At 41.3% G+C, this 12,594-nt stretch overlaps 1 protein-coding gene across 1 annotated transcript in view; it reads right to left on the bottom strand.

The window, feature by feature from the left end:
• RNF213 (ring finger protein 213) overlaps positions 1–12,594 on the bottom strand; it is a 142,137-nt gene that overhangs the window by 47,564 nt on the left and 81,979 nt on the right. Inside the window, 9 exon segments of the mRNA XM_055579591.1 lie at positions 2,271–2,416; positions 3,151–3,342; positions 7,072–7,210; positions 7,468–7,615; positions 8,155–8,297; positions 8,806–8,925; positions 10,248–10,366; positions 11,220–11,315; positions 11,468–11,604. Coding sequence (XP_055435566.1) covers positions 2,271–2,416; positions 3,151–3,342; positions 7,072–7,210; positions 7,468–7,615; positions 8,155–8,297; positions 8,806–8,925; positions 10,248–10,366; positions 11,220–11,315; positions 11,468–11,604 — 1,240 coding nt within the window.

The following is a 12,594-nucleotide window of genomic DNA, read 5'->3' as shown; positions in this document are numbered from 1 at the left end:
GGCTAGATTTGTGGCCCAGGATGTGATCTATCCTGGAGAATGTCCCATGTTCATGTGAGAAAAATGTGAAATCCATTGTTTTTGGGTGCAATGCCCTGTAGGTGTCAATTAGATCTAATTGGTTCAATGCATCATTTAAAGTTTGTATTTCCTCGTTAATTTTCTGTCTGGATCATCTGTCCATTGGTGTGAGTGGGGTATTAAAGTCCCCAACTATTATTGTGCTACTGTCAATTTCCCCTTTAATATCTGTTGCTGCTGCTGCTGCTAAGTCACATCAGTCATGTCTAACTCTGTGCGACCCCACAGTCGGCAGCCCACCAGGCTCCTCTATCCCTGGGATTAATATCTGTTAGCATTTGCCTTATATACTGAGGTGCTCCTATGTTGAGTGAATATATATTTATAATTGTTATATCTTCTTCTTGGATTGGTTCCTTGATCCTTATGTAGTGGCCTTCTTTGTCTCTTATGACAGTCTTTATTTTAAAGTCTATTTTATCTGATATGAGTATTGCTACTCCCGCTTTCTTTGGGTCTCCATTTGTAAGAAATAACTTTTTTCCAGCCCCTCATTTTCAGTCTGTATGTGTCCTTAGGTTTGAGGTGGGTCTCTTGTAGGCAGCATATATAGTGGTCTTGTTTTGCATCCATCCAGTCAGTCTTCGTCTTTTGGTTGGAGCATTTAACCCTTAACATTTAAGGTAATTATTGATAAGTATGATCCCATTACCATTTACTTTATTGTTTGGGTTCATTTTTATAAATATTTTCTGTTTCCTGTATAGAGAAGATTCTTTAACATTTGTTGAAGAGCTGATTTGATGGTGCTAAATTCTCTCAGCTTTTGCTTGTCTGTAAAGCTTTTGATTTCTTCTACAAATCTGAATGAGATCCTTGTCAGGTAGAGTAATCTTGGTTGTAGGTTTTTCCCTTTCATCACTGTAAGTATATCCTGCCATTCCCTTCTGGCCTGCAGAGTTTCTATTGAAAGTTCAGCTGTTATCCTTATGGGGATCCCCTTGTAGGTTACTTGTTGCTCTTCCCTTGCTGCTTTCAATATTTGCTTTTTGTGTTTAATTTTTGTTAGTTTGATTAATATGTGTCTTGGCATGTTTCACCTCGAGTTTATTCTGTATGGGACTCTCTGGGCTTCTTGGACTTGGGTGGCTATTTCCTTCCCTATTTTAGGGAAGTTTTTTACTATTATCTCCTCAAATTTTATTTTCTCATGCCATTTCCTTTTGTATTCTTCTTCTGGGACATTTATGATTTGAATGTTGGGGCATTTACTATTGTCCCAGAGGTCTCTGAGGCTGTCCTCATTTCTTTTTATTCTTTTTTTATTTTTTCCACTCTGCTTCATTTATTTCCACCATTATATCTTCCAGCTCACTTATACTTTCTTCTGTAATCAATGCTTTTATCATCATTTCAGGACACTTTATAATTTTCCCAGTGGAATAACAGAAGCAAAGTAAGAAGGAATGTTCCATTTCAGCCATAAAAGCCTTGTTGTTTCTGTTCAGTCAGTAATTTGTGTTCCACTCTTTGTGACCCCATGGATGGCAGCGTGCCAGGCCTCCCTGTTCCTCACCATCTCCCAGAGTTTTCCCAAGTTCATTGAGTCGGTGATGCCATCCAACATCTCATCCGCTGTCACTCTTTCCTCCTCCTCCTCCATAAAAGCCTAGCCAGCTCCAAAGAGAACACAATCTGGGACAGGCTGATTTTATTTCTACCAAGTCATAATGTACCTCAGGAACCTGGGACCCAAATGAAACAGGAAAAAGTGGGTTGCCTTCCAGGACATGCAGTCAAATGCTGCTCAGAACAAAAAGATCTGACTTCTAGTGGAGGGGGCGCTGACCCCAAGTCTTGTGCTATCATAGAAAAGTAGGGTCAGTTAGGATATGGTGTGAAAGAGAGAAATACTCTCTCCTTGAGAGAGACTGCTTTGAGTTTGCTCAGAAACAATGGTAGTATATGTACTAGAAAAATAAGTTCATCTTCAAGAATTTTGACATGTATTTTTTAAAGAAATCTCTCCTTTTTAAAAAATAATTGAAATGTAATTGATGCACCAGTTTGGGCAAAGGTACTACTCTAATCCAGTCACTGGAAATTGCTGAGAAGGGCTCAGCTGGAGACATCTTGAATCCTGGTGCCTTAGCTGTCCAGAGAACTCAGAATGGGGGTGATGATCTATGACAAAGTAGTAGCGTCTCCTCCTGCCAGAACAAATCCCCTCCCACCATCAGTGGGCTCACCCTCATTTCCTGTGATATACTGAGTGTGGATCCACAGATCCTCCAGATAGTCATTGATTCTCCAGCTAAATGGGACATTATTGGATGTCTTCTCTGAGATGTTCATGTTGTTCTGCACCATGGTGTAGGATATCTTCCCTTTAGACCTGCAACCGGCCAAATAAGGACCAAGAATTAAGTGGTTAGTGAGATGGCACTCAAGACACAAGATGAGATCTATTTCTGATGCCAATTCCTCTCCATCTTCAAGTACTGGGGGCTTAGTGGGCTGCAAATACAGTCCCCTGGTCTACTGAACAGCTCATTTTTATGCAATAAAATAACTCAAGGATGATCTTATATCATCATTTGGTTTTACTCAAAACCAAAACAAACCAGGGCTGGAAAATTGCTTGAATTCTTGGGCAGAACCAGTCTGGTGGTGTCTGAACCCACCCTTGCCCTATACCTGTGCAGAGATTTGGAGCCCCCTGAAAGCCAAACAAGAAAGTTTTGGTTGGACAACTGAGCTTGAGGTAACACAAGATCAGGCCTAGGGACAGGCTTTGTGGTTCCTGCCTTTGGCAGGAGGAGTGGGAAAATCAACATAAACGCTCCCCTACATGCAGCTTCTCCAATGTAGACGAGTTAGAAGTGGGCCATTTTAACTGCAAAGGGTGCTCTGAGCACAAGGAAATGAGGAAAGTCAAGAATGGAACAAGAATTCTTCAGAACTTGCGTCAAATCTTTGTTACTGTATTGTCATGCCCTTCAGGCTACAAAAAGAGCCAACTTCAATGTGCTTCTAAAATCCATGCTTATATTTCATCAAACATCTCAGAGAGCCTATTAAGTTATAGGGTTTTTTTCTCTTCCCATGAAAAGAAAGTCTTCTATTCACCTTGTATCAATCGTCACAAGAGGAATGTTCAAGAGTTTAACATCACTGAAAATAAACATCCAAAGATCTCTCGCCCAGGACGGAGAGTGTGGGCTGACCAGCAGCTCAAGGTTGCCGTCCCTGTCCACACAGGAGATCACGCTCGCCAGGAGGGGAGTCACAGCGCCCTGGACCCGCTTCCAGAGGGTCTGCCTGTGTGTGGGAGAGAGAGAGGCAGGACCACTCAGGTTAGAGGGACCACAGACCACTCTGGGATGCCTGCATTCTCTTCATATTTTGTGCCTTCATGGCAGTAACAAAACATCTGCTCTACTATGCTCACACTACAGCTGTATTTTTCATATTTTTTACATAATTTTTGGAGAAGGGAATGGCAACCCACTCCAGTACTCTTGCCTAGAGAATCCCATGGACAGAGGAGCCTGGTGGGCTACAACAGTCCATGGGGTCACAAATAAAGAGTTGGACATGACTGAAGTAACTTAGTATGCACATAATTTTTAAGTACTAGGAGAGAGAATCACAAATTAAAATCAGCTTAGAGGCAGAACTGGAAAGGTCTTTAATACTACCTCTAATAAATTGGAATTAATTCACTGCAAAGGCCAAGTAGTATTTGTTTTATTTTGTTATAAACTTGTTTTCCAGAACAAGTCACCTAGGTTCTAAAAATAAAGAAAAGAATGACCAAATTCATTTGAAAAAAAATGTTATTTTAAGAAACAATATCTGTTGTGTATAGAATATAATAAAAAGAACAAAGTAAATTCATTCCAGGTCACATTAAACAAGAAAATATGTCTTTATTTAGAACTTAGTTTTCAGTGTTGAAGGTTATGTACACTAGATCTGAATATATGTATATATGTAAACTGAATATTTACATATATGTAAACTTAATTGCTTATATTAACTACAGTAAAGTTTGTTGCTACAATTATATTTATCATAAAAATAAACTTGATAAATTGTTTACAAATTCTCATGGTAAGGCCTAAGAAATCTACTACTTGGTAATTAATATTGGGGAGAAAAAGACATGCTCTGTTTAGAAAAGAAAAAAGAGAAATGGTGAGAAATTTTGCTCACCTTACCATACTCACTTTACCACCAAAGTAAAGAGAAATTTTACTTTTTAAAAATGATGAACCAGAAATATGCAGAAGACTGTGAGAGTGAAAGGCAAGAGCTGGCTGCAAGGAGACCTGGGGGAAGCTATACCTGGTCACATATGCAGAACCTGGATGCTGGAAAATCCCAAGTACAGTCATCCCTCCTTACCCATAGAGGGTTGGTTCCAGGACCCTTGCAGACACAAAATCTGAGGATGCTCAAGTCCCTTATATAATATGATGTAGCCTTTGTATATCCACATCGTCCCATACACTTTAAATCATCCAAAGATGAAAATTCTGAAAGAGATGGGAGTACCAGACCACCCTAGCTGTCTCCTGAGAAACTTGTATGCGGGTCAAGAAGCAACAGTTAGAACTGGACATGGAACAACTGACTGGTTTAAAACTGGGAATGGAGTAGGTCAAGGCTGTATATTGTCACCCTGCTTATTTAACTTATATGCAGAATACATCATCTGAAATGCTGGACTGGAGAATCACAAGCTGGAATCATGATTGCTAGGAGAAATATCAACCACCTCAGATATGCAGATGATATCATATCTAATGGCAGAAAGTGAAGAGGAACTAAACAGCCTCTTGATGAGGTTGAAAGAGGAGAGTGAAAAAGCTGGCTTGAAACTCAACATTCAAAAAGTTATGATCACAACATCTGGTCCCATCATTGCATGACAAATAGAAGGGGAAAATGTGGAAGCAGTGACAGATTTTATTCTCTTGGGCTCCAAAATCCCTGTGGATGGTGATTACAGTCATGAACTTAAAAGACACTTGCTCATTGAAAGGAAAGCTGTTACAAACCTAGACAGTGTATTAAAAAGCAGAGATATCACTTTGCCAACAAAGGTCCAAAAAAACTATGGTTTTGCCAGTAGTCATGTATTAACATGAGAACTGGACCATAAAGAAGGCTGAGCACTGAAGAATTGATGCTTTTGCCTTGTGGTGCTGGAGAAGACTCTTGAGAGTCCCTTGAACTGCAAGGAGATCAAACCAGTCAATCCTAATGGAAATCAACCCTGAATGTTCATTGGAAGGACTGATGCTGAACCTGAAGCTCCAATACATTGGCCACCTGATTCGAAGAGCTGACTCATTGGAAAAGACCCTGATGCTAGGAAAGATTGAAGGCAAAGGGAGAAGAGGGCGACAGAGAATGAGATGATAAGATAGCATCACCGACTCAATGGACATGAATTTGAGCAAACTCTAGGAGATGGAGAACAGAGGAGCCTGGCATGCTGCAGACCATGGGGTCGCAAAGAGTCAGACATGACTGAGTGACTGAAAAACAAGATTACTTATAACACCTAATAAAAAGTCTGCATAAATCATTGTAAATAAAATGTAAATGCTGTGCAGATAGTTGTTGAAATGTGGTGAATTCAAGCTTCAATTTTGGGAACTTTGTGGACTTTTTCTCCCCAAAATATTTTCTACCTACAGTTGGTTGACTCTGCAGATTTGGAACCTGCAGATACAGAGGACTGACTACATAAAGACTATCCCAATTTGGAATAATTCCAAGAAGGCAAATAATTGAAGTCCAAAACACATGGTCAGCGAGCAGTTAGCCTCCAAAGGCTTGTGAGAGTGGACCAGGAGGTTCCAGAGCTCCACCTGGACTCAGATGCTGGTCAGACCCTGTGGCAGCCCCTGTGTGAGAGGGAGAGAGTACGGACACAGCAAACAGCAGGGCAGTGACAAGTGGAGGACTCTTGCTGCTTTGAACACCCTATGAACACCAGCAAGTACAGGAAGTTCAGCAAATGAAGGGGTGTTGTCAAGGGTACACTGAAAATAAGGATTTTAAGAAGCATTATGTAAAGTCCAAACAAGGAACCAAGGGAAATGAAAATAACTCCAGGTCCAAGTCTGATTCTTCAGAAGGTACAACTGAGAAAGAAAAGAAAAATAATTACAGAAAAACATAGAAGCTGAAAAAACCTACAGTCACAAAACCAGTATCAATAAGCTTACATTGTCTATTTAATCCAAGATGTTCCCACATGCCCCTCCAGCCAACAGCAGGAAGGCAGCACGTCTCTGCCGAGGTCAAGCCTCTGGGTGAGTTTAATTTTCTCTCAGAGATAAAGAAACTGAAGGCCAGAGTGGTGAAGTCCCAGGTGTAAAACAACCTTGCAGGTGGGAGTGGGTGGCATCTTCCATTTGGGAAGCAGAGCCATCCCCCCAACCCCGGGCCACACTGGTTTTCCTAGGCTTGTCTTGAGAACAGCATCAGGGTTTGTAGATAAAGGACCATGAACCATCTATGAATACTCTGGGTTTTATTTTGGTAATTATCAAATAACTTCATATAGGAGGCCTAGGAAAGTAACTGTCTTCCCTCCCCTACATATTACCTTCTTAATTTATCACCTAAAATGGCACCATGTCTTTGATAATGGACATGCTGGTACAAGTTTACATCCAACAAGAACAGATGTTCTGGGTTTTCTTTGCTTTGTTTGTTGTTTGTTATTAAACAAACAACAAACAAAGCTATCCTAATAGCTTAGCTGTTAAAGAATCTGCCTGCAATGCAGGAGGCTCCAGTTCAATTCCTTGGTCAGGAAGATCCCATGGAGTAAGGAACAGCTACCCACTCCAGTATTCTGGCCTAGAGAATCCCATGGACTGTATAGTTCATGGGGTCACAAAGAGTTGGACATGACTAAGTGACTTTCACATTCATGAAAAATTTAAACACACACCAGAGTAGAGAAGAGTCAAGCAAACCCAATATAACTGCCACCCAGACCATGGCTTCTTTTCCTGGCGATACCTGAATGTGCCAGCCTCCTGCAGAGCGTCCTGATTGAAGGCCTCCCTCACCACCCAGTCCTTCACACTGTAGACGGAATTCTCTTCTTGCTTCTTTAAAAGGTCATAGAGTCGCATTTTGAAAGCCCGTAAGAAAGAGGCTGAGGAAAAGCAGAGCAGACATGCATTCAGCACATCCCTGGGCATGGAGCGGTAGGCTTGGCATCTCTGACCCATCCCAGCAGGAAGAGAAGCCCATCTCCTTTGGCCAGGCCGAGTCTACAGAAATCCCAGAGGCACGTGTAGATTGTCAGAGAGCCAGCTGCTTCTAGGAGCCATGGAGAGCTACAGCGGGGGGATGATTCATGGACCGAAGGAGAAGCCCAGGCTGGGGTGTGGACAAGAGGGGCTCCCACACCTCTGTACTCACCGTCTTCATCCAGGAGACTGAGAAGGATGGACACCCTCCGAACGCTGCGCTGACAGTCCTCGTTCTGGTCTCTGAGCATGCCCACGGCGCCCTGAATACAGCTTCTCAGCAGCCTGGTGGTGTCCAGGATCTGCATCTGTCAACAGACAATCAAGCCTTCCTTTTCTGCCACTTACACTTCAAGAAAAGCCAGGTGATGCCAGAGATGAGGTCCAGGCACTGGGTGCAGGGGCAGTTTTCCTCCTGCCCAAGCTCCCACCTCATGCCCTTGTCAAGTTCCCCTGAGAACCACTGTGAGGGAATTCCCTGGAGGTCCGGTGATTAGGACTTTGCACTTTCACTGCCAGGGGCCTAGGTTCAATCCCTGGTTAGGGAACTATTAATAAGACTCTACAAGCCATGTAGTGCAGCCAAACAAACAAACGAAAAACCCACTACAAGACAATTCTATGTGCCTGGGGACCCTGTCAGTGGTCAAGCAACAGAGAAAAACTGACCAGGGGACACCAGGAAAACCCAAGGTCAGATCTGCTGCTGGTGATTCACCTGCACTCACAGAGGCAGGGAGAGGAGTGCTGGGCTGAGCCCTGGCCAGCTGAGTCCACTCCTCGGACCCCTGGGTGCAAGTCTAAGGAAGGGGACCCTGCAGCCTGAGGGCTTAGAGTGAGAACTTACACCATTTTCTGGTCCGAAGGCTGGGCTGGCGTTCGTCTCAGGACTTTCTGTCTCCATTTCCACGTCTGCCACTTCCTTTGATGTGACCGCCTCAGTTTCCATCACCTCCTCACCATGTTCTTGGACTAGGCATTCCTCCTTCACTGCAAAGAAGTAAAACAATGGAGCTACTGTTCAGAGGTGGAAGTGGCAGTGGGGAGCACTGGCAACATCATGTGTTTTGTGTGCTGGGGATCTAACCACTAGGTTTCCCTGGCACCAGCCCCAGGAAGGGGCCCCAAAGGAGAGACCATCAGTCATACAGATCAGCCTCCATTCGCCCACTGGACGTGGTCCACCAGTGGCAACCTGAGTTTCCACCCTGGGCTCAGAAGGCTGATCTGAAAGCCAGGGTAAACAGAATCTGACATGTTCCACAAGCACCTGCAAATACCTTGTGGAAATATTGTCTTCTCCTGGCCTTGGAAGCAACAGACAGTGCCCTGGATTCAACAATTCTCAGTTCAGCAAATGTGTCTGGAGCCCTTGCCAAGGAGCAGGTGCTGGACTTGGGAGACAGTAGCCTGAGGACTGTCCTCGCAGCAGAGTGCATACCTCCTGGCTTCCGCTCCCACCATCCTACTTCCCTGAGGACCTTTTCTCCAGACTCACCCTTAGGGGGATCTTCTGGTTTAAACAGCTGGCTGATGGCCACATCCTGCAGTTTAGGTATGTCCAAAACCAGGACTGTGGATCCCCGGAGGTCGTCGATGTGCACAGAATGCCACAGCCCTGGGAAAACAAGCCCCAGAATCTTCCCTGTCTCCTCTGGTTTCTTCCTGTTAGTTTTAAGCAGGATACACCACTGTTCCGACATTTTAACACACTGTTGAATGAATGATTTGTATCCTAAAGTCTAATCTCTTGATTATACACAGGAATCATATAGATGTCATGCTGTAGATGTTAGAAACTTTAGCATAAAAATCAGTTATAAGAACTGAAATGACTAACTTATAAAAAAAAAGTATTTTAAGAAGGCTTGCTATTCTTTTATAAATTTATTATTAAATGCCATATCATAATTAATAGAGGGGTGTGAGACACTGGCAACGTTTGCCTCCCACTAACTATGACATTATTAAAGTAAATTTTATTTCCTATTTCTACAATACCAAATTTTATTACACAGGAGATTCCATGGAGATACTGTGGGATTAGGCTCAGACCATCACAACAAAGTGAATATTGCAATAAATTGAGTCACACAAGTTTTTTGATTTCCCAGTGCTTATAAAAGTTATGTATAAAATACTATACTGCATTTTGTTAACTAGCATTATGTCTCAAAAAACAATGTATATGCCTTAATGTAAAAAATACTGTATTGCACCACAAAAGAAACATAAAACAACCGAAACATACTATACTGCTAAAAAAATATTAACCTTCACCTAAGCCTTCAGCTAGTCATAGTAATAACATCACTATTCACAGGCATTACAATGATGATTATATTCACATATAATAATGAAAATATTTGAAATATTTAGAGAATTACCAAAATGTGACAGAGAGACAAGACCTAAGCTTTCAGAAAAATGGCACTGATAGAATTGACACAAACCTTCAATTTGTAAAAAAAAGAAAAAAGCAGTATCTGTGGAGTGCAATAAAGAAAGTGCAGTTAAACAAGATGTGTCTGTGTAATAAATATTGGGTGGCTCATTCCTCAGGAAGGAAAGAGAGAAAGAAAGAGAGATTTAAGATAGCATTTTCTGGCCCCAGAAGCAGGCATAAAGTATCCACACATTTATAATGATGTTAGTTGGAAATATCTCTCTGCATTATCCATATAGTAAAAGCAGAGGAACCAGAGATTAATCAAATGTTTAATCAACAAGTAATGAAAGGAAGTGCTGTACATTGGAGCAGCCAGTCCAAAGATGATCAATTATGTATTAATCAGCAGTAAGAAATCTAGTTGTATCTGAAACAAATATTGTTGAAATTGACATTAATGTTCTAATGTCATACTTTGTACATCACAGGACCAAATTAGAAATAACTTAAACATTATTATACAAACATATTCACTAATATTTTGGTCCTACCTCCATGGAATCCCATATAGGATGTTCCACTTCCCATCCGGGACAGTTTTGTAATGAAACAGACTAAGAGATAGTCCTTATTTCCTTGTATCTTGTTGATTTCATTTATTGCCGAATATCTATTTTAAAAACAAAGAAGCAAACAAATCAAAACAAAAATGAATAAAAGAAAATAATATATATATATATATATTGTAAAATGGGTGAATGGTGACTTTGCAGTGCTCATGTTCCACCTCATGATTTTTAGCTTTAAATAGATTTCACACCCTCATGCTTGTTATCTTCTCTTACAGGAGAATAGGGGCAAGACTTCTTTAAATAGGCTCATTTCTTTCCCCCATTCTTGTGTTGCTTTCTTTGAAATGGCATTTTTTAAAAGGTATCAGGAACCCTGTCTTATAATCCTTGATGGGTTTGCTCTGACGCTACTATGGGTAAGGGTAGTGGACTTTTCCATTTCAAGAAATAGAGGTCTGTGAACAGATAACCAATGGACAAAGACAACTATGATATGAAATATGGCTTCCAATGCTTTAGAAGGTCCAGAAATTTCTTTTACTTTAACATCAAGTAATAAGGGAATGTAGTTAATTCTAAAAGTATCAAATTTCTCCTGAAAGCATTTACGTACCATTATGGCCTTTAAACTTGCAATAAATTCGTAGAATGCAATTTAAAACAAATACTGACAAATCATGTCTGTTAACATCTGTTCCAAGCATACTCTTATATCCTGCTAATATTCTGTTACTTAATGCTTCTTGCAATTGGCTATTTTTGTGTTGTTATGAGCCTTTTCTCACTTTGTTTCTCTAGTCCACATTTAGGGAATTAAAAAAGAATAATTTTTAGTTTTATTTCTATGCTTATTCTGACATTATACAGTTTTCAGGGAAGAAATTCTTTAGGAGCACTTGAATAAATTTGGGGGTTCCTATGCAGTTTCTAAGAAAAATAACAAAAACATACTTTGCTGAGGCGATGAGCTGAGCACTGTGAATTTTGTCTTCAAATTCTGTTTGAATAATGAGGATATTATAACGGGCTATGTGAGCTAAGCAGTTTCTGAAAGAAAAAGGAAATTATTCAATTGAGTTTTCCATCCTAAAAATTGATGATAATATTCTCTAAAGTGGTGGGTAATATAAGGGGTATATAGAAAAGATGTTTGATTCTGAGCACGGAAAGGAGCAGGAGAGGAAGGCTGGGACTCTCACTGAACTTCCTTGAGGAATGAGTACTTGGTGTCAAACTGCTGCAGTGACAGGATGGTGAGTTTCGGAGCCCAGTCCTTTACTTCTGATTCTAAAAGTTCACAGTCATGACTGGTTAGCAATCTGGAGAACGTAGTGATCTGCAAAGGCAGGAAATGCAAGTCATTTACTGTGTAGCATGTCTGTTAGGTTAGATCCCAGAAACCTGAGGATGTTCAGCAAGTATCTTCTATGGGCTCCTCATTATGCAGCTGGCACACAGATAGAAAAAAATTTTAAACCCAGAGGAGTTTTCCAAAACAAGGCAGTGCTGAGGTAAACAGGATCTAAGGTATTGCAGAGAAGACTCATACTGTCCCTAAAAGTGAAAGTTAGTTGAACAGTCATGTCCGACTCTTTGTGATTCCATGGATTGTAGCCCGCCAGGCTCCTCTGTCCATGGAATTCTCCAGGCAAGAAAACTGGAGTGGGTTGCCATTTGCTTCTCCAGGGATCGAACTCCAGTCTTCTGCAAGGTAGGCAGATTGTTCACCAAAAGAGCTACTAAGATGCCTTTGAATCTTCTTCCTAGACTCCATTGCCTTTTCCTACTTTGGACCTCATTGAGAGTTCTGATGATACCTTAGAGCTAAGAAATGCCATTTCTCCTTTGAAATCTTATTTCATATTTTCCAATGGAGCTGGCCATTAGGGTCCTTTCCTTCCTACAGCTGTTAGCAGTTCTCCCCTGCCACTGGATCACACCACACAGTGCAACCCAGACACTCCTAAAGGCCATGCTGATATCCCGGGTCCTGAATTATTATCTCCAGGCTGGCCTTACCACTGTGCTTCTTATTCCTATATCCAACTGATGAGAGACTACCTAGATGTTACAGGAATATCAAAGCCCAAAGCAAATGAAATTAACCATTTCCTCAGCCAAACTTGTTACTCATAACTAGATTCTGATTAACCAAACTTCTGGTCAACCAAGGAAGAATCCAGGTGTTCATCCCCAGCTCCTCCATCTCCTAGAGATATCTCTGCCAATCTGCATACTTACTATGTCTCAATTTTACCCATCCATCCTCTACTTTGACTGAACTGGTACTGGAGCCTCCCTACTGGTCTATTTTTTCTGTGAATCT

This window comes from Bubalus kerabau, chromosome 4 (genome assembly GCF_029407905.1).
Source record: "Bubalus kerabau isolate K-KA32 ecotype Philippines breed swamp buffalo chromosome 4, PCC_UOA_SB_1v2, whole genome shotgun sequence".
NCBI lineage: Eukaryota > Metazoa > Chordata > Mammalia > Artiodactyla > Bovidae > Bubalus > Bubalus kerabau.
This window is presented reverse-complemented; position numbering and strand designations above follow the sequence as displayed.